Source organism: Tiliqua scincoides, chromosome 1 (assembly GCF_035046505.1).
Source record: "Tiliqua scincoides isolate rTilSci1 chromosome 1, rTilSci1.hap2, whole genome shotgun sequence".
Taxonomy (NCBI): Eukaryota; Metazoa; Chordata; class Lepidosauria; order Squamata; family Scincidae; genus Tiliqua; species Tiliqua scincoides.
The window spans coordinates 8,809,852-8,832,054 of NC_089821.1; the positions used below are offsets into that span (position 1 = coordinate 8,809,852).

At 45.3% G+C, this 22,203-nt stretch overlaps 1 protein-coding gene across 1 annotated transcript in view; it reads right to left on the reverse strand.

The window, feature by feature from the left end:
• Window positions 1–22,203, reverse strand: part of DPH6 (diphthamine biosynthesis 6) — a 275,217-nt gene that overhangs the window by 164,069 nt on the left and 88,945 nt on the right. The window contains exons 6-8 of the mRNA XM_066634307.1: window positions 20,072–20,133; window positions 7,721–7,815; window positions 5,591–5,678 (exon numbers count right to left, since the gene is read on the reverse strand). Of these exons, the coding sequence (XP_066490404.1) occupies window positions 5,591–5,678; window positions 7,721–7,815; window positions 20,072–20,133 (245 nt within the window). The remainder of the gene's footprint in view (window positions 1–5,590; window positions 5,679–7,720; window positions 7,816–20,071; window positions 20,134–22,203) is intronic.

Sequence of the window (22,203 nt, forward strand, 5' to 3'; positions counted from 1 at the left end):
GAACCTGCGCTATATCCACTGCAAGTTTGGGGATGACTGCAGCCCAGCCAGTGGCAAGAGGAAATACTTCCCCTTGCTCCGGGTAACGCTGCAGCAGCTTCAATGGGGCTACTTGGATCCATGCCACCTAAATCGATGGCGCAAATCTCAACAGCCCAGGGCTGGCCCAGGTCGCTCGGGAATGGGGCTAGGATCTGGCATAAGTGCTGGATCCTGACTCCACCTCCCGCTCCTCACCCCTCCTCCCCACCCTCCCCACCCCCTCCCAGACCCCTGTGCCAGCTGAGCTCGGCTGGCACAAACTCACCGTGCCCTGGGGCCCACACTGGTGCAGAAGGCCATGCACTGGCCCATCTCCCCCAAAAGTGGCAAAAAAGTGGTTTACGGCACTTTCGCAACACTCATCAGCCAGTGCAAGGGACTTGTGCTGGCTGAGTGGGTGCTTTGGACTGTGTGCTAAATGTCCAAGGGTCTCTCTCTCTCTCTCTCTCTCTCTCTCTCTCTGCACTCCAAATATTGTATTGGTCAATTTATTGTCACAATTATAACATAAAATGAAAAAAACCCATCATAATAAAGGCTCATAAATAGGTTAAAGGAAATGATAATAGATTCTGCTGTTATTTCACAATTATTATATGATGCACTGTATTCGTGCAATGAAAAATGGAGAGAAAAACCCTACAAGTGTTAAAGTAAGGTGGCATTCAACAATTTATTTTTATGATGATTGTCCAGCTTGGTTTACAGTTGTGGCTGTCACAGAATCACTTCCAGCATGAAAGTGTCAGGCCTCAAAGGCATCATTAAATCACTGCTAGACGAATATTACCCCAGAACATCATCCAATCACTAGAAGAGAAGCAAGGAAGGGCACCTTTGGGCTGTTCTTCCTGCTCTAACGCAGCACTGGTCAAACTAACTTGAACTCAGCAAAGAAGTGACAACTATCTTGTCACTGTATGTTGAACAAACTGTGCAAGTAGAACATTCATCCATTACAAGCAGTCACCTCTCCCAAATCTATTACATCAGGCTGGCAACCTTCAGTCTCAAAAGATTCTGGTATCGCGCTCTGAAAGGTGGTTCTGGAACAGCGTCTAGTGTGGCTGAAAAGGCCGATTCGGGAGTGACAGTCCCTTCCACACTGAGGGCAAGTGCAGTCTGTCCCTGGTGTGTCTCCCTGGCTATGGGCCTTCCTTCTTTGCCTCTTTGCCTCAGACTGTTGGCCAAGTGTCTCTTCAAACTGGGAAAGGCCATGCTGCACAGCCTGCCTCCAAGCGGGCCGCTCAACAGGGTTTCCCACCTGTTGAGGTCCACTCCTAAGGCCTTCAGATCCCTCTTGCAGATGTCCTTGTATCACAGCTGTGGTCTACCTGTAGGGCGCTTTCCTTGCACGAGTTCTCCATAGAGGAGATCCTTTGGGATCCGCCCATCATCCATTCTCACGACATGACCGAGCCAACGCAGGCGTCTCTGTTTCAGCAGTGCGTACATGCTAGGGATTCCAGCTCGTTCCAGGACTGTGTTGTCTGGTATTACATTAAAGTTGCAATCCTAACCACACTTTCCTGAGAGTAAGTCCTAATGAACAAAATAGGACTTACTTCTGAGAAGACCTGGTTAGGGTTGTGCCCCAAGGGTCCAATTCTATCCTGCACAGGAGTGGCAGTTCCCAATGGTTAGCCCTGGATGCTGTGCTGGATCTGGGTAAGCAAGCGGTCTCCTTGGGAGAAGGGATTTATTTGTCCCCTTACCCCAACTAAAACCAGGAGTTTTACTCAGTGGGGATTCTCAAGTCAGCATCAGCTTTTTTTTTTTTTTTTGTGGGGGGGGGGGGCTCAATGGAGATTCTCAATTGGGATTGTCGAGCTATTTTGCTGGCACAGACTGGAGAAGCCCAGCGTTGGGCTTTTGAGCCGAACACGGGGGATAGGATACAACAAAGGAAGCCTTCACCAGTCCCACCACCCCACCAGGCCTGTCCCGTACCTGTTTCACCCTCACCCTGCCCAGACCAGAAATGCTTCCCCCTGCCATCCCCAGGTCATTCAGTGATTACCTCCTTTCCGCCAGCAGCTGGAGGTTCCCCTGCTGCATCAACAGGACAGTGCAGTCCTCCCCACCAGCGCCATTTACTCAAGGGGTGCTGAGCAGGCTGCCTGTGTTTTTTTAAAGGTCACACATTTTCATTGGATGGGGTAAAACCTCTCAGCGTTGGTGGGGTTCTGTCTGTCCTGGTTCAGAAAGTCAATAGCCATGCCTGAAAGCCCAGGCTGTTAGTGTGTTTTCCCCCCCACAACTGTTGTCTAAGGATGCTTGCTGTCAGATTCAAACTAGGTTTGGAGAACACTGGAATTCTTCATATTTTTTTTGAGTGAACACATGCTTGATTCTTATTTTCTCATATCCTTCAGTGTTTTTGTTGTATTTCCAGAGCTGGTGCCAGGCTGTTTTGTGCCCTAGGCAAGGCCACTTGCATACACACACCCCCAAAATTGCCAACTTCAATTTTCGAAAACAGATGTAGAAAAAAATAACAAGCACAAAACTGCTCAATGTATTTTATATTGCAAGGAGAAGTGTAAAACTCTGCCCCTCAAAGGACAACACTGCACCCATTTGAGGTCTGGGCTCGAGGTGACTGCCTCGTTGACCTAATGATAGCACCGGCCATGTGCATTCCTATATCAACCATCACAAATCTGTTTTTATTTGCCCAGAAAAGCTTATGTTTATGAGATGTGTGCATTGGGGAGATGGGGAATACTCTTGGCTGCATTCTCAGTTACATCATAGCACCAGCAGGGATTATTTTTTCATTAAGTGTTGGTGAGTGCTGGCACTGAGATCGCTCCAAAGACAGAGGTCCACCTTTCCACAATATTTCTTCAGCACTGCTAAAGGACAGCAAATTTCTCTCCCAGTAAACACTCCCTCAGTTTTCATTAATAACGATAATAATAAAAATAGCTTACTTTGTACAAGATAAGCCTGCCTGACTCAAAGTTGATAACACACTAAGAAACTACAGTCAATGTGCTAGTGGTGTCCTACCAGTACTCCAGGACTTTTGGGTGACCTCTGGTACTCTAGAACAGGAGTCTCCAAACCCCGGCCCGGGGGCCCAATGTGGCCCGCAGCAAGCCTCTTTCCGGCCCGGGATCAACTTCTTGTCCCCTGAAAGCCTCTGGTCCACTCAACAGAACATGACCAGAACTGTGCTCTGACTCTCTCTGGAGGGTGTTCTCAGGGGATGGACAGAGAGGATAGGGAGATGCTCTTTACACTCTCACATAACACCAGAACCAGGGGACATCCACTAAAATTGAGTGTTGGGAGAGTTAGGACAGACAAAAGAAAATATTTCTTTACTCAGCGTGTGGTTGGTCTGTGGTTGGTCTGTGGAACTCCTTGCCGCAGGATGTGGTGATGGCGACTGATGCCTTTAAAAGGGGATTGGACAAGTTTCTGGAGGAAAAATCCATTACGGGGTACAAGTCATGATGTGTATGCGCAACCTCCTGATTTTAGAAATGGGCTATGTCAGAATGCCAGTGCAAGAGAGGGCACCAGGATGAGGTCTCTTGTTATCTGGTGTGCTTCCTGGGGCATTTGGTGGGCTGCTGTGAGATACAGGAAGCTGGACTAGATGGGCCTATGGCCTGATCCAGTGGGGCTGTTCTTATGTTCTTATGAGGGCCAGGGAGGTTGAATGAATGAGCCAATTCATTCATTTATTCACTCATCTAAGTTCTATCTCTAATTTATTTATTTAAATTTTATATTTAAATTTTTTTCCGGCCCTCCACATCACGCCAGATGTTTGATGCGGCCCTCTGACCAAAAACTTTGGAGACCCCTGCTCTAGAAGTTAAAAGCAACTGAAATGAAGTTACCACTGGTGTGCTTAAAAAAAAAAACCCTACAAAAGGATGTTTGTGAACAACCTCTTTTACACCAAAAAATAAAATGCAGCAGGAGAACACAGAACAAATTTATTCCTTGGAGTTCAAGATGAACTTCTGAAAAGTATTCCTATAAAGCAGCGGTCTCTGAACTGGAGCCTGTTGAGCACAGCAAACAGCTTCCCCAGCGCAACTGGAGCTTCCCGTTCTGCCAGGGAGGCTTCCACTGTCACTGCCAATCGCCCCCCCCCCCCATGTTCACTCTGCCCTGCTGAATCTGCTAAGAAATCCTGGAACAGAGCCTGCTGGGACAGCAGAAGAACGCAGAAGGGTGAGGCAAAGCGAACATGGGGGTGATTGGCCGCAGCAACAGAAGTCTCCCCCACAGAACGGTAAACTCTATGTGGGATTATGTGGAGGGATTAGTGAGGGCGCTGGATCCGGCCCGTGGGCTGGAGTTTGGAGAGCCCTGATATAGAGAAACTTGAAACTGAGGACGTGAATATATTCAAGGAAAGGAACAGAATTTCACCAACAAAATTCAGTGAAAACATGGAATCATAAGAATATTATCAACTCCCTAAGAGCCCAATCCTGTGGTCCACGCCGCGCCTCCGTGGCATGGACCACAGTTGGAAACATGCCGTAAGGCATATTTGCGGGGCTTACCACTGGGCTTCTGCCAGAGGTGGCGCCTGAGTTCCGCAGGTCGGAACTGAGCGGGCGCCTGAGTTCCGCAGCTCAGCGGTGCCTGCGACCACCGGGCTGCGGAATGGGGAATGGGGGCGTTCTTGAGGGTGTGGGGGAGGCGTTCCCGGGACAGGGGAAAGGCGGGTCCACAGAGCTGAGCTCCGCAGGATCCCAGGCGCTTGTGGACGGCTGCGCGCCCTACAAGAGCGCCTTCACTTTAGCGGCGACCAAACAGTCACCGCTAAAGTGAGTAGTCCCATTGCGGGACTGCTTCCCTTACTCGGGGGAATGGGACAAACATCCCATTTGTGAGCTCTTTGTGGAGCCGCTGGCTCCCGCAGCTCCGGGCAGCCCAAGATTGCGCTGTAATTCGTTTAATAAGTTTGCGGTTAGATCACTGTACTACCTTGCTCTTGGAACGGCTGCCTTTGTCTTTAGTGCTTATGTCAACAGGTATAAAACCACAGATTGCTCTGGATATTGATGACGTCCACGACCCTCCCAGTAGCCTTTTTGAGGTTAGAACTATAAAAGGTCTTGCCAACAGATATCACCCTTTCCCCCTTGAACCATCATCATCTGCAAGGTTATGTAGTTTCTTTCCTATGTGCCACCATCTGCAAGCCAGTATCACTCGAAAGGCTTTCGGTGCCCAGAATCTAATGTCCTTAAGTTGGTTCTTGGTTCTTAGCTGTTTTCATCAGGCTGAAATTTGGTACTGTGTGCTAAAAGACATGGAGGGCACAATCCTATCCAATTCTGCAGCATGGATGCAGCTGTGCCTATGGAGTGTGTACTGCATCCTGTGGTGAAGGGGTAGTCAAGAGGACTTTTCAAGGTTTGTTTCCTGACCTCAGGGCTTCACTGCAGCTGCATCGGTGCTGGATAGTTGGATAGGACCGGACCCCGAGACTCTGTGATAAGGCAGATCAGAATTTTTAACACAGGCGATAACAAATAGAGGTATATTAACTTCGGAATGTTGCACTTGCCTTGTCTTCTAAGTGCAGATTTAAAAGTCGAAGATACGCCACAGGAGCAAAAGCGTCTGCTGAATGCACAACCACTTCGGAAGAATCCCTGTAATATATCACAAACATTTATATGGAAGTACAGAGGGCACTTTTTATTATCAGCCTTTTCTATCTTAGGTTGTATGATTATGTTGCAACTTATAAAGGTACTTAGGCAGCCTGACCCTACGTCTTCAATGCACAGGAACAAAAGAACACAGGAATCCACTGCCCTTGCCCCAGTGATGACAAATGGCCCCATGTAATGCGGGGGAAGCAGGAATAGCATCATATGATGTACACATTACATATGATGTAATACAGTAAAGGCCACAGAGGCAGCAGTATCAACGTGAGTCACACCCTAAGGGCTGCCTGAACAACTCTTAACAAACTACTGTGGTATAGCCACTTGTCTTGTAATGTAATGCAATCTCACTTAATTGTGAGATTCCAAGCCCGTGCTGCTGTAGATGAACAGCAAAGATTGCAAGACTGGAAAAGTACAGAATCTCAGTGTGAGACTAATATTCTACCCATTTTACAGATGGGAGAGAAAAGTATTTCTGAGGCTACCTTTGTGTTTGAATCCCATTTGTAGTATGAGAATACTGTTTTGACTGAACCATACTGGTAGTCACGAGTCACAACTTGCTCACACTGATAAGGGTAAAGTGAGTATTGTAGCTAATGGTGCCTAGGTGCAGAAACATTAAGATGCAATCCTAAAGATTCATTCTTGGTAGCAAGTCATTACTTTTTGGGGCGTCACAGCTATTGAATTCCGTATCTAAATAGCTATTCAGACCTTTCAAAATGTCATGTGATCCAGCTGGATGGTTTCAGGGACATCTAATGATGCGTTTGGATAAACCAAAGCAGTCATTCCTTACAAAGATTTAGGACTACATGGGGGCAAGTGAGGCCAAGACAATAATGAGTCAGTGATGTGGCTGAGGAGAGATTCAAACTAGGGACTTCCCAGTTCACATGCTTAGCTGCTAGGCTATAGCAGCAATGACCTATACAAAAGGATCTGGGGAACCTGCAAGTATGCATAATTCCTATATAAGATGCAAAGGAATTATAGCATTTACAGCACAATGCAAACTACCCTGTTCTTCTGCAGATCCTCTTGTGGCAAGGGTATAGTATCATACATGAAAACATACCTCAAGGGCAATTTCTGCTGGCGCAAATTCAGCCCAGATCAATTCTGTGTTTACCGGGAGGGTCGCTTTCATGCCTGAAATGTTCCCAAGTAATACGATGCTCAAGCCATTCCCACCCAAGTGCAGCCAACTGGGCTACTCCCAAGCGAGCTGTTTGAAGGCTGTAATCAAATTACCTCCTTCACTGAAATTACTGGCCTAAAAGTGGTGCGGAGCAGAACATTGATACTGTTTTATTAGACAATCTGTAAACTCAGATAAAAGAGGGGAAAATAGCAGTCAAAATAGCTCCTCTAATACATGCAGGCGACGTTATTTACCATAATTGCGCTGACAAATCTACACCGGGATGGAGAAATTCTGCATACCTTCACACATACATTTTCAGAATTTATGGCAAAGAAACAGCCTACTCAGTGCAAACTGAGCCAATTCGAAACATTAACATTCAAAAAACATATTTTAGTAATTCAAGCAAAATGTTTAGCATTATCATCCTAAGTTGCTAATGTTACAAAGAAGAAAAAAAGAGCAAGAGAGGGAAAGGGGGGGGAAGGGAAACAGAGTTAATGGAACCCACAGGCTACTGATGTGGCAGTTTATCAAATGTAGCTGTAATGAAAGATAAATATTACAGGCAATTCGCACTTCATGAAAGGATAAAAGTGTCAGTGTGTAGGTACCAGTTTTACTGCAGGCCATAATCAGCAAGTAAACGAAAGTGCAAATGTCTAAAAAGTTTATAGCTTTCTATGAAGGCCTCGTCTTGTCAGGCCTTGATTTAGGTTGGTGGAGGACTTTGCCAGTGTTAAACAAAGTGAGTGTTTGTGAACTTAGAGGACGTGCAGCACAGCTGCCAACAGACGTGGCCTCCAGCTAAACGTTAATATGTTCCCAGTGCTAAAATTTAAAGGGATGGGGAGGCGCAGTTCCTTACACAACTATTTTCTTCTTAAATAGAGGGCAATCCAATGTGAACGTTTCATACTCGCCACCTTCGCCGCAGATATGGACTCCGTATTTCTTGGAAAGCTGAAAAATGGACGGAAAAAGTTACCGGGAGGAAAAAAAGAGACGGCTCTCGTAAAGTGAGCATTCAAGAACATGTAGCAATTCCAATATACGGCAGTGTTACGCTTCAAGTTGCTAGAGGGGATGCCAGATTCTCACACAGAGAGATTTCAATACCGCACTGGTTCCCAACCTGTGGTCCGGGGACCACAGGTGGTCCACAAGACCCTGAGAAGTGGTCCGGGAGGTTTCAGGAAGAAAAAATGGCCTTAGATCACTTTCAGTGTCTTGCTGAGCAAGCAATCTCCACCAAAGAGGGGGGAGACTGCCCACAGCCACAATCACTTGTTGCTGTCGGCCGTCCATTCTCTGTCCTCCCTGAGAGTCCGTAGGGGAGTGTTTGGGAAACAGACCACCAGAGAGCAGAGGCCAGACCACCCACAGCCACATGTGGTCCATGACAATTCCAATTTTGGCCTCAGTGGCTCGCAGTCTCCTAAAGTTGGGAACCACTGCTATACTGTGAAAGAGGGACATGCGGTAGGTGGGGAGGCAGCACCACCCTACCAGAGTCCTTCAAAAAGCAGCACCACCACCATGTGAGGCGCCCAAGCACCCATAACTCATGCGCAGAGCTTGGAGAGCACAGAGCGCGTGGGTTGGATGTGCTCGAGTGCCCGCGGTGCAGCTTTTCAAAGGACTCCAGTAGGCCCGCCCACTGCACGTCCCTGCATCAAACAGAGCAGAGCCATAAAATGAAGCCATAGTCGCTGCACTTCCTCTCTGTCTAATCAGACATTGCCCCACTTCCAAACTGCCATGGATGTACATGCTGGATGCAGCAGGCCAGGACGGAGGTCTTGCAGAGGGACCGGGAGAAGTTGCAAGAACTGCAACCTTGCTTGTCAGCACTGATTTAAAAGCAGACACAATGTCCTCATCAAGATCTTAGCACACATCCATAGATTTTTAAGGAGTGTTCTTATAATCCATTATGGGGTACAAGCCATTATGTGTATGCGCAACCTCCTGATTTTAGAAATGGGTTATGTCAGAATGCCAGATGCAAGGGAGGGCACCAGGATGAGGTCTCTTCTTATCTGGTGTGCTCCCTGGGGCATTTGGTGGGCCACTGTGAGATACAGGAAGCTGGACTAGATGGGCCTATGGCCTGATCCATTGGGGCTGTTCTTATGTTCTTATGTTGCCACCAGGGTCTCCACAAACTGCAGTATGCAGCACTGCCAAACATGTGAGGCCAATATACGAGTCAGTTACACTGATAGCACATACTGAACCCACTTCCAGTGCAGGTAAGAGGAACTTTCTAGGAAGTTATGGGAGTTCAGAATCATTAACAGAAGACTGAATTACCTTTCTGTACATGGTTATATAAGTTTGCATGGAGATCTCGATAGTAGAAAGTTTAAAGATGCTTCATTTGCATACTAGAAGACACAAGAGCGCTCCCCACACCCTGGACTGTATCACATAAGTTCTATATAAAAATGATATAATACAGTGTTTCTCAACCAGTGGTATGGGTACCACCAGTGATACTTGAGGTGGTGTCTGGTGGTACTTGCAAAACCCCTGGACATCTGCCACCTGGCAGCAAGACCAGGAACATGATGCAACTAACAGTGGCAGGAAGCTTGGCTTGAAGGGGAAGAGCTCCAAAACATGCTTTTCCATGCGTGAAAAGTCCTCCTGTCCACCCTAAACCTCTTATGGGTGTTTACTGCTTTGCACCTGGCCTCTCAACCCAGGCGTAACTGACCACTGACTGACAGCTGACAACATATACTTCAAATAGGTGAACCATGTGAAGTGGTGCGGTGGAGGACAAACCTTGAGAAACTCTGGTATAGTATTGTGTTTTTGAGTGGCGAGCTTTAAGATCCAGGGCCAGCCTTTTTGAGTGATGGGCTGATTGGCTACTTCCCTGCCAAAGTAACTCCAGGCTGGAGGGAGATGCTGGGTGAGGTGCTGCAAGAGGCAGAGAGGAGAGCACTCTGCAGTTGTATGTAGTGAGCTTCAAAGGGCAGTGCTGGCAGCTGGGAAGGGAGGGGGGGAGGGAGAGGATTTTTTAAACAATATTTGTGATCCACAGTTGGTTAAATCTATAGATACAGAGGTTAAATCGTGGATACAGAAGGCTCACTGTACAAATGAAGCCCCAAGAAGGAAGAAGGGGTAGGAATGTTCTCCTAAATTTGTCTTCTCCAACTCTCTAATGGTACCCAACATACTCTTCACAATGCCCTACAGAAGCTGTCATGGCATGGATGCCCTACAGCAGTAGTTCTCACACATTTAGCACTGGGACCCAATTTTCAGAATGATAATCTGTCAGGAACCACCAGAAGTGATGTCATGACCAGAAGTGACATTGTCAAGCAGGAAAATTTTTAACAATCCTAGGCTACAATCCTACTCAAATTACCCAAGAGTAAGCCCCATTTACTGTCATTGTTAAAAGAATATACATAGTAGCTTGTTAAAAGTACAGGTTTGTAACATTTCCCCAAATGCAGTCACATACCATGGTAGCATCAAGTCTAATGTATCAAAAATAAACTATTGAAATGAATGGGCACCCACCTGAAATTGGTTCACAACCCACCTAGTGGATCCCGACCCACAGTCTGAGAAACACTGCCCTACGGACTTATCATAGTACAACATGGCATTTGAATGCCGAAACAAATGCACAGAACATTACCCTTTTTATTGGACTCCTGATAACATTTTTAATCTATCAGTGTGACTAACCTGGAATATTTAAGAAGGCTCTTTCACTTTTTGCTCTCCTTCAACTTTTTACTTTGGGGAAAATATATAGACAGCTCAAATGAAATTGTTATCTGTCATATAATTAAATCAGGTCTGTTTACCCATTTTGGATAGTAAATTGAAATCTCCCCCCCCCCCATAAAGATCAAATTATCTTTTCCAGGCCTACGTTATCAAAGACATTTTCCTTTTAATGAGCGAGTATCTCTTTGTCTAAAAATAACCAAACATTCACTTAATCAAGCCATTTCACTTCCAAAACTCACGCTGCTGACATTCAAGATAGCTCCACCTGTCAGAAGGCGACTGCAAGGTTCTTGTAGGACAAATCTATCAAGAATAATTAATGCTGATGCAATAAGAATGGACAACTTACAAAACAGTTAGTCAAAACAGCTTACTCTTCTCCCTGCCCAAAACTACTGCTGAAAAGCTGTTTGAAACGGAGACCCCCGCCAGGTAAGGGCAACTAAAAAGGCCTTTGCAAAAGCTAGCTATGCTTGGAACAAGAGGAGTAAGGGTGTTCTTCCCCGCTGATGCCCTGGCTAAGCATATCATGGGAGAAAGCAAGAATATTTCAAGAAGACATGCTTGTTTACAACTCATTTCTAAAATTGTTAGTTCTACTGCTGCCTCTTTGGTGCCACAAATCCTTCCTGGACAACAACATCAAACACAGAGATGCAAGTTTGTGTTTTCTACCAGCCGAGTTGGAATATTCCAGCTTCCCGTGTCAATGAGTTAAGGATTCTTAAGGGGAAAATACATTAATGGTGGTGTTCAGGTTTCAAGCAAAATGAATACTACCTCCAGAAGCTGGTCCAGTTCCACAAAAATGATGATGATGATGGAATTTCACATGGTCAGACAGGTGTCAATGACTGGTTTGTTTTATCAGGACATCAAGTCCTTCCTAAGGACTGGAATGCCTGACTTTTATTATATTTTGATGTTATAAATAACGTTACAAAATGTCCCAGTAAAGCTACTGTTTATAGTTGGCAGATGGTAATTTCTGCAGCCCCCATGCTTTTAAGGTCCTCTTCAAGATGTTTTGGAATTGCACCAAGGGTGCCAATCAAACGGAATTACTCTGGACTTTTTCTGCCGCAACCGTTCAATTTCTATTAGTAAGGGCAATTCTAACCAACTTTCCAGCACTGACATAGCTATGCCAATGTGGTGTGCACTGTGTCCTGAAGTGGGGAGGCAGTCAAGGGGGGCCTCCTCAAGGTAAGAACATGTTTGTTACCTTACCTTGGGGCTGCATTGTGGCTATATCAGTGCTGGAAAGTTGGTTAGGATTGTGCCCTAAATCTTTATATTATGTTATTTTGTCCAGTTCTTTTTCTTCTACTCCACCATCACCTGGTATTGCTGTATTATACTGCTGTATTTTTCTCTTTCTTTCTTTCTTTCTTTCTTTCTTTCTTTCTTTCTTTCTTTCTTTCTTTCTTCTTCAGTATTTATATACCGCTTTTCAACAAAAATGTTCACAAAGCAGTTCACAGACAAAGGGAACAAGTCTATCCAATTTTCCAGAGCTGATGCAGCCCTGAAGTAAGGGAACAAACCTGACTTGGTGAGGTTCTCCATGACTGCCCCCCCAATATAGGATACAGTGCATGATCCGTTGGCATGGCGGCGTCAGCACTGGACAGTTGGATAGGACTGGGCCCCAAATCAAATAACTAGATGGATCCCTGTTCAAAAAGGGTTCACAATCTAAAGAGAATCAGAAGAAACACCAGAGAGCACCCACTAGAAAAGACACTGTGCTGGGATGAAAAGGAACAGTTAGTCTCCCCCTGCTAAATACAAAGAAGCGACATTTGAAAAAGTATCTCTTAATATATGCCACCCCATTCCATATATATATAAAATAAAACTTAAGAAAGGGATGTGCACAATTCCAACCCACCAAAATGTAGCACTGGGTGCTTGATGATGTTGTATGTACTCCATTCACAATGAACATCAAAAAGAAAATTGCACAGATTTGCATGCACAGTGAGTAGATGAAACAGAAGCCAGCCAGCAGTATTTTTTTTTATTCATTCGTATGCAGAGCAACATTTAGATTCCTATAAAACAGTAATGCTTTAAAGGTGTAAACTTTGCAAAATTTGATCTGACAAGCATAACATTATGGCTCTATGTGAATAACTTGGAAAGCAAAATGGTGATCTCTTTATGTCAAAACCGTCAGACATCCAACCGCAAGTTGCACTATCCATTGGAATGCACCTTAAAACTAAAGGCAAACACTGGGCTAGCATGGAAACACCTTTAATATTATTAAAGGCTACGGTGTTTGGGCCTCTTCAGCCTACAAAAGAGACGCCTGAGGGGGGACATGATTGAGACATACAAAATTATGCAGGGGATGGACAGAGTGGATAGAGGGATGCTCTTTACACTCTCACATAACACCAGAATCAGGGGACATCCACTAAAATTGAGTGTTGGGAAGGTTAGGACAGAAAAAAGACAATATTTTCTTTACACAGTGTGTGGTTGGTCTGTGGAATTCCTTGCCATAGGATGTGGTGACGGCATCTGGCCTGGATGCCTTTAAAAGGGGATTGGACAAGTTTCTGGAGGAAAAATCCATTACCGTGTTACAAGTCATGATGTATATGTGCAACCTCCTGATTTTAGAAATGGGTTATGTCAGGTGCAAGGGAGGGTACCAGGATGTAGGTCTGTTGTTATCAGGTGTTCTCCCTGGGGCATTTGTGAGATACAGGAAGCTGGACTAGTTGGGCCTATGGTCTGATCCAGTGGGGCTGTTCTTATGTTCTTATCTAAGAATGCAGAAAGTGATAAAGGCCTTTTCAGAGCAGCAAAATGTGAGCTCCCAGCCTTTTTCTACTTTGAGAATAAAAATTTACTGTGAAGACAAAGCTTACCATTAAAAAATACAATTGTGTCCCCTTAACCACATGGGTTCTGTTCCAGAACCCAACGCGGATAACTGAAACTGCGGCAAATGACCATTTCCATGACCCGGACCTCCGGAGGCAAGGGGAGCCCAGCTTCTCTCCCACCCGGAGGGACTTCTGAACTCGGCAGAGGCCATGGACACCAACCCACAGATTCTGCTGGGCTCAGACTGAGCTTTAGAGCTCACAACACGTCACTTTCTCTCCACGAAATCAGAAGTCACGGGTTTTGAGCCCTAAAGCTCAGTCTAAGACCAGCAGAGGCCATGGACAAAAGAACATAAGAACAGCCCTGCTGGATCAAGTCAAACGCCCATCTAGTCCAGCTTCCTGTATCTCACAGTGGCCCACTAAATGCCCCAGGGAGCACACAAGACAAGAGATCTGCATCCTGGTGCCCTCCCCTGCATCTGGCATTCTGACATGGCCCATTTCAAAAATCAGGAGGTTGCACATACACATCATGGTTTGTAACCTGTGATGGATTTTTCCACCCAGGCCTCTGCTGAGCTCACAGAACCCTCCGGAGATGACAGGAGCAGAGCTTCCCTCACCTCCAGAGGGGCCGTGTTCAGTGGGGGGGGGGCTGGATCCAACCCACAGATAACTGAATCTGCAGATATGGGATTTGTGGATATGAGGCCCCCCTGAACACACTGCTGATAAAGAAGAAAAAAGTTCTGGGAATGCATCTTAATTTAATTCCGTCAAAATAATATGCCTCTGCCAGCTGGGGAAACATCTCATAGATTTTTGCTACAAAACAAAGAATTTTTGGTATTCATGATAAACATGAGTTGCAGAATTCTTTTGCAGTTTTCTAAACTGAGAGATATATTTGCAACAACATACTCTTTCCATACCGTTTACTACTAAGCAGGAAGATGGCATCCCTTTAAATGTAAATGTAAATCTAGAAACCGCCACGAATGCCTTTGCAACCTCAGGTTCAGACTCCTGCAATGCACTCCTTGTAGGAGTTGCCATATGAATGCAGAAGACAGCCTGAAATGACTATCCCCTACTAAGGCATTCCGACATACTTAAGACCAAGCACACTTTGGAACTCTAGTAAGACCTTATTTGTGTCGCTACCCTTCGAAAGCAGTAAATATCCAATCCGGGGTGGGGGGTGTTCTAACACCTACGGCCCAACCCTAACTAACATGAGCACCAGCAGAAAGTGTGTTCCACCAGCGCAGGCTGCCACAAAACAGACATACGGTACTCTGCAGCAGCGCTAGCAGATAGTGCACCGGCAGATACTGGGAGGCCTGCCGGAGCAGGTAAACTCAGAGCAGCGGGTAGAACAGGGAGATGGGACAAGGAATGGGAGGATCAGGTCCAGGAAAGAGGTGGGATCAGTGGCAATGCATGACAAATCAAAACCCCCTTCTTGGGCCTGATCCGACAGCAAAGAGCAACATAGAATGGCGCCAGGGACTGAGCTGGATCTGGTTCTGGGGCTTACCCAGGAGACCACTTTGTTGCTGTTCAGTTGTTAAGTCAGGTACGACTCTTCATGACCCCATGAAGCACAGCACGCCAGGCCTTCCTGTCTATCACCAACTACCACTAGGAGTCCTCTAGCAGGCAAAAATCCCCTGCGGGATACAGTCAAAGCTGCACCACCACTGCACTGCCACACAGGGATTTTAGGAAGTACTGGGCTGCTGGTGTTTACATTGTGCATTAATTCAGCCGTTTTGTTTTAACAGCTCAGATTTGCTGGGATTAGGCTGGCAAAGAAATTAAATAAATACATATGTGTTGTTCTCAAACATTGAACACTGGAAGGGTGCCTTGTGCAATTGTGGAATCCACCTCACTGGACATTTTCAAGCAGAGGCTCGATGACCACCTCTCAGGGATGCTGTGGGAGATGTCCACATTGAGCAGAGGCTTAGACTAGATGACCTAAAAGGGACGCCTGAGGGGGGACATGATTGAGACATACAAAATTATGCAGGGGATGGACAGAGTGGATAGGGAGATGCTCTTTACACTCTCACATAATACCAGAACCAGGGGACATCCACTAAAATTGAGTGTTGGGAGATTTAGGACAGACAAAAGAAAATATTTCTTTACTCAGCATGTGGTTGGTCTGTGGAACTCCTTGCCACAGGATGTGGTGATGGCGTCTAGCCTGGACGCCTTTAAAAGGGGATTGGACAAGTTTCTGGAGGAAAAATCCATTACGGGGTACAAGCCATGATGTGTATGCGCAACCTCCTGATTTTAGAAATGGGTTATGTCAGAAGGCCAGATGCAAGGGAGGGCACCAGGATGAGGTCTCTTGTTATCAGGTGTGCTCCCTGGGGCATTTGGTGGGCCACATTGATACAGGAAGCTCGACTAGATGGGCCTATGGCCTGATCCAGTGGGGCTGTTCTTATGTTCTTATGTTCTCTCCCAACTCTAACATTCTATGGTTCTATGATTTCTTCTCTGTGCAAACATACAGGCCAGATTCTTTTCTATCACAAAGCAAAAGATCAGGCTTTAATTCAAACTAAATTGTGCTCAAATAAAAAGAAGTTGACAAAACAGCAAATGACAAAGGAAGCACTTCTGAAATTGGCCCGTTTCCTTCGGATGCCTCTCTCTTTCACACTCTTGCAAACACACCGCCCCCTGACAAAATTCAAAGGAAATATTTTTAGAAATATAGCCTTAACTTTCTCTGCAGCTGGTGTTTATGCTTCAGTTTCCCTAAGTTATAAAGCAAGCTAAATATCTAGTAAAATATTGATGCATGCTGGCTTTTATGGCGAAATGCAAAAGCCCTACCAACAAGAACGACAGTGCAATCCTAACGTTGACTTGAGATGGTACGGCTGGCCCCGCACCAGCTCAGAGAATCACAAGCATGCTGTAAGGCAAGTTTGTAGCTACTCGAGAGTTGGTTGGCCTGACGCAAAGGCCCCCACCGGCTCAGCAGAGCCGTATCTACACCTTGCACTGGCCGGCATTGTTAAGTTTGTGCTAGATGGCACGGAGGCATGGGGAGAGTGCCGAGAGGGCACTTTCGAGGCAGAGGGGGTGTTTTGGGTGGGGAAGGGAAGGATCAGGCCCAGAAGAGGGGTTTGGCAGAGACACACACCATATCCTAACCGCCTTCCCCAGCAGGGCAGCCCCACACAGGGCTTACCAAATTTGCACCAACTATATAGTGAGAATGGATGATGGCCGGATCCCAAAGGATCTCCTCTATGGAGAACTCGTGCAAGGAAAGCGCCCTACAGGTAGACCACAGCTGTGATACAAGGACATCTGCAGGAGGGAGCTGAAGGCCTTAGGAGTGGACCTCAACAAGTGGGAAACCCTGGCCTCTGAGCGGCCTGCTTGGAGGCAGGCTGTGCAGCATGGCCTTTCCCGGTTTGAAGAGACACTTGGCCAACAGTCTGAGGCTAAGAGGCAAAGAAGGAAGGCCCATAGCCAGGGAGACAGACCAGGGACAGACTGCACTTGCTCCCAGTGTGGAAGGGATTATCACTCCCGAATTGGCCTCTTCAGCCACACTAGACGCTGTTCCAGAACCACCTTTCAGAGCGCGATACCAGAGTCTTTCAAGACTGAAGGTTGCCTACAGAGATATAGTGGCACAGATCTGAGAAGCCACATAGGGGTGGCTGGGGCTTTACTTGGGCTTAGGGGAAATATATCCCTTTACCCTGAGGAGACCTCCAGCATGCTCCTAAGTTGCACTGCATGTGGGCTGCCCATGCCAGCACAGTTTAAGATTGGGCTGTGAATACCTACAAAGCAACTTGTCTTCACATTACACTATGAAGCAACTTCAGCACTGCTGATGAACCCTCGCCTAGGCGGAGATATGGCATTGGTGTCATTCTTCCGTTTTTACAGTGTCATGGTGAAAGAAGAAAGTGACCACACGTGTAGCTTCGCCTCTTCTCTCACCTTCAATTTCATATCTTTCACCATCTTTATCTGAAAGTGAACATGGACCTTGGCTTCTTTTCCATAGCTCACCCATGACTACATACACCAGTCCATGTAGATAAACAGAAGCCCAAATAACACTATCAGAAGTGACAGGGTTGCAGTGAAGCCGTTTGTATCACAGATGACACTATCTTTGCCTATCTTGACAATCACTACACCTGTCTATGATGCTATCATAAATGATGCTATTTATCATTCTCGTGACTGACTGTTGCTTCGTTCATCTCTTGTTGTTGGAATATCACACACTTTCTTTAGCAAATTCTTAGGTTTCTCTAGAGAAGCCCAGTTCACAAACATAGTAGACAGAATGTCAGGTTTTTGGCATCCCAGGCTTGAGATTGTTATTAACCAGGATATGGCAGGAGGCCCCGATATCTGGATCTGGTGTGAAGCAATCAGCAAAGCAGCACAGCTGATGCAATCAACTGCACCTGCCGCAGGTACAAGCCATGATGTGCATGTACAGCCTCCTGATTTTAGAAATGGGCTACGTCAGAATGCCAGATGCAAGGGAGAGCACCAGGATGAGGTCTCCTGTTATCTGGTGTGCTCCCTGGGGCATTTGGTGGGCTGCTGTGAGATACAGGAAGCTGGACTAGATGGGCCTATGGCCTGATCCAGTGGGGCTGTTCTTATGTTCAGGTGGGAGTCACATGACTTGGGGAGAGATGACTGTTGAGTCAGTAGGCTATGGAGGAATGGTGCCATGCACCACCGGACAGCCAATCAGAGTGGGTCACAAGACTGTCTTGTGACTATGAGGTCGCCCTACTCCAATTGGCTGGACCTGGTATATATGGGGGCAAGCACAGACTCCAGGTGTGGGTTGCTGTGGTGGAGTTTCTGCATGTCGCGCTGCTAGTTTGTGTACTGACTTATCGTGACTATGTCTTGCTGTATCCCTGACTCCTGGACTCTTTGACTGACTACTCTTCTGCCTGCTCCTTTACCAATACCTGCTTCTGCAACAAACAAGCCTGTGTCTGCTTCCTTGGCTCTGTTTGGGATTTCCCGCTTCTTTTGCTATCTCCCTACGCTCCCGTGCCACTCTGCTATCGGGAAAGCAAGGGCTATCCTCCCCTGCTGACCTGACACAGAAAATGGTAAAAGGTACTAATTTCTGAGCTGTCATCATCAACTCACTCTCAGCACAATCCAAGCGACTTTGGGCATACCTAAGCATAAATATACACTGAATTCCTGCAGGCAAAAGCGTTTCCCATGTGAACAGCTGACCCAATACTGAAAGTGCATAAAATATGAACACAAAAAGTCCCACCAACACATCAAGCCACTCACAGAGCTAGAGACTGGAGTAAAAAGCCTCAATCCAGTGAGAAATGACCTGTACTTGAAAACAGCTTCTCACATCATCTTTTCACACATTCAAAAGTGGAACTATACATGCAAAATCCCCCAGCCTGCTGTTCCGCCCATGGAGCCTCTCAACTAATGCTGTCTCTCCCCACCACCAGACATCCTCTTTCTCAAAACACCTGTGCAACAGGTCTATGCAACCCTATCCGCTCTTTTCTCAACCTCCCCACCACTTTCTTCACCAGCTACCAAGGTGGTGCAGGTCTGAGGAGGCCCATTGGGGGCAAGGACAGGTACTTGCCCCCAAAAGCTTACAATCTAGAGATCCTGATGGAGGAGTAAATGAAGACAGGAGTAAGCAGGGGATGATGTCCAATTGTTTCAGTTACATGTACTTAAGCTTGGTCAAATTCAGGAAAACAGTCTAAGGCAGGGATGTCAAACAGAAAGACCACAGGCCTTGGAAGCTCCTTATCCAGCCCGTTATAACTAGGCTTAACCAGAACCACCCTTACAACAGTGCCACTTCTGCCAAAGCATCCCTTTGCAGAGCATCTCTCAGCTGCTGGGTGGCAAATGTCACATTCTGCTTCACAATGTCACTTCTGGCCCTCAGCAGACACCGCAAACACTATGCGACCCACTATATTAAATCAGTCTGACATCCCTGGTCTAAGGTGTTGCGACAATGGCTTCATGAAAAGGTGGGTTTTCAGAAAGGTGTTGAAGACAGTTTCTACCAGTTGAAGAAAGTAAGGAAAGAGAAATCACACAGGTGTTCCAATAGGCACCTGCAGGCATAAGGGATAGATAGGGAGAGAGGCAAGGATAATTAACATTTTCTTTACATGGAGATGGATTTCCATACTATAAAATACAAAGCACAGCTAGCTGATCAGCAAGAACTGCCCAGTTCTTATAAGACACTCCATATGTTATGAAGAGGAAATGTGTTTGTTTTTTTTCTACATCAAGACTACTTCCCTGCAGTAAATACATAATATTTGTTAGTTAACTTTTCTCAAAAATATGAGGTTGCCCTTGAGAAATGACTTTTGACTGCATAACATTCTCTTTTCAAGCTTGGAAAAATTTTGGTCCAATGTTTTGTTTCAGAAAGTAAGTACTTTAAGAGCTGCATAAATGTTGTTAGTTAACTGCATTCAAAAAAAACAAAAAACAAAACCTTGGTGTTTTTCACTTTTTGAAGCATATAATATTTCAAGCATTCTTTAGATAATACTTACTTCTAAAAGATATGGTTCCACTTCTTCCAATGTTTTTCCTAGATGCTTATCTGGGTCTAAACCTGCCAAAAGATGTTAAAATATATTTTAGAGAACAAAGTACAACTTGGGCATCAGAAATGACTTTCTTTTTTTTTCTTTTCTTTCTTTTTTTTTCCTTTCAAGAAACCTTCTCCTTTGGAAGTCAGTTCCTGTATATCAAAAATAACATTAAGGCCAACATAGATGTTCTTAGCCAGAATTCACTCTTTTATTCCCTTTGAACAACTGATTTCTCAACCTTGGGAGAAAACATGTTGGTTTCCTTTGCCCTGTACACCCACTGGAAAACACATTGTCTCACTGCCTGCTTTCCATTCAACGAAATGTCATCAAGTTAAAAGGGAGAAAGGGCAGTGCCCATTTATGATAATGAAACGGTCCATGGGCTCTGTACATAAATTCATTTCAAAAGTTTATAGGAAATGGTTATGTGAAACTGGTGTATCAGTTTTTGATAAACATGTTAACTGCATTAAACCTTCTGAACTCCATTCTTTTTTTTAATTGTACAAATACTGCAGACTGTTACGGCACCTATAATAATAATAAATAATAATACAGGTATTTATATACCGCCTTTCTTGGTCATCAGATTTCTCCTCAGACTTTATTCAAGGCGGTTTACATAGGCAGGCTGATTAAATCCCCGTAGGGATTTTTACAATTGAAAGAAGGTTCTATCTTTCAAGAACCACAACAGTCCAGATGTTTCACTCTGATCTGGTTTCACATTCTGGCCTCCATCCTCCCACGCTCAGAGCAGATGGAATAACTTGGCTCAGCTTGTCAGCTGCTTCAAGGTTGCACGGTGCCGGTGGCCTCGAACTGACGACCTGTGGATGTTATCTTCAGGCAAATGGAGGCTCTACTCTCTATGCCTCCATTCTCCTTCCCCCTTTGTCTGCTTATTCCTTTGCTTGTCTCTTCTGGTTGGACATACTAAAATCATTAATGTACTTTGGATTGGGGATTTTAATGATGAATAATCACAGAATGTTGCTTAATTTTTAATCATTTTTTCCTCTTAATTATGATGATGTAATCGGGATCTTGCAAGTAAAACACACAAAAAACTAGATTAAAGTTCCTAATACAATGAAGTTATTCACACTGCATTGTTTTTTTCCTTTAGGAAATATGCTGGGGCAGGGAGGAGGAGAAGACAATATGGATGGCTGGATAAACCCACAACAAGGTCCAGGCCTTGGGAAACTCCATGCAGAATTGGGAAATTAATTAGGAGGAAGAATCATAACTTGCAGTGCTGACATCTATTTTACTTGACTTGCATGTAGCAACGGGAAGCAATTATGATTCAATTAAAATATTCCGTTTTATTACTTTACTGACTGACCTTGAAGTTAAAGCCCATTTTATTTAATTGCATCATCCATGAATAAATGTTAACCCTAGCATGTTATGCCCCATTATTTTCAGTGCATTTTTTTTTTTCAGCTACTCAACTGAATTATATGAGTCAATTTACTCTCTACTGTCAGGAAAGCAAGCAAAACTTTATTTCTTGGAAAGAATTCTGAGCACATGATAGGAAAAGCATCAAGGAAAGTATGAATTTAACAGTGCTAATTAAAATGAATTGTATTTGCTCCACAACCTCCTTGGCCTAGAGCTCTGTGATAAAATCAGCACATGAAGGTTCTAATAGCAGGAGGAGTATAAAAAGAAATTTCTTAGGCTGCAACCCTAACCACACTTTCCTGAGTAAGCCCTATTGAACAAAATAGGACTTACTTCTGAGCAGACCTGGTTAGGATTGTGCCCTATGTCTCTAATTTCAGATGAGTTCATTGACTGGAATGGTATACCTCTTACGACAGTGGTTCCCAACCTGTGGTCCATGGACTACAGGTGGTCTGCAAGACCCTGCAAAATGGTCCGTGATGTCTCAGAAAAAAAATTATCACCTTTGATCATTTCCAATGCCTTGCTGAGAGAGCACATCCCATGGACCACCAGAGAATACACCAGAGGTAAGAAAACGGACTGGCCACAGCTGCAACTTCAGGAAAGAGAATTCAAGGAGACTTCAAATGAATTTACTGCAGTTGCAGAAACTGCAGATGAGTCGA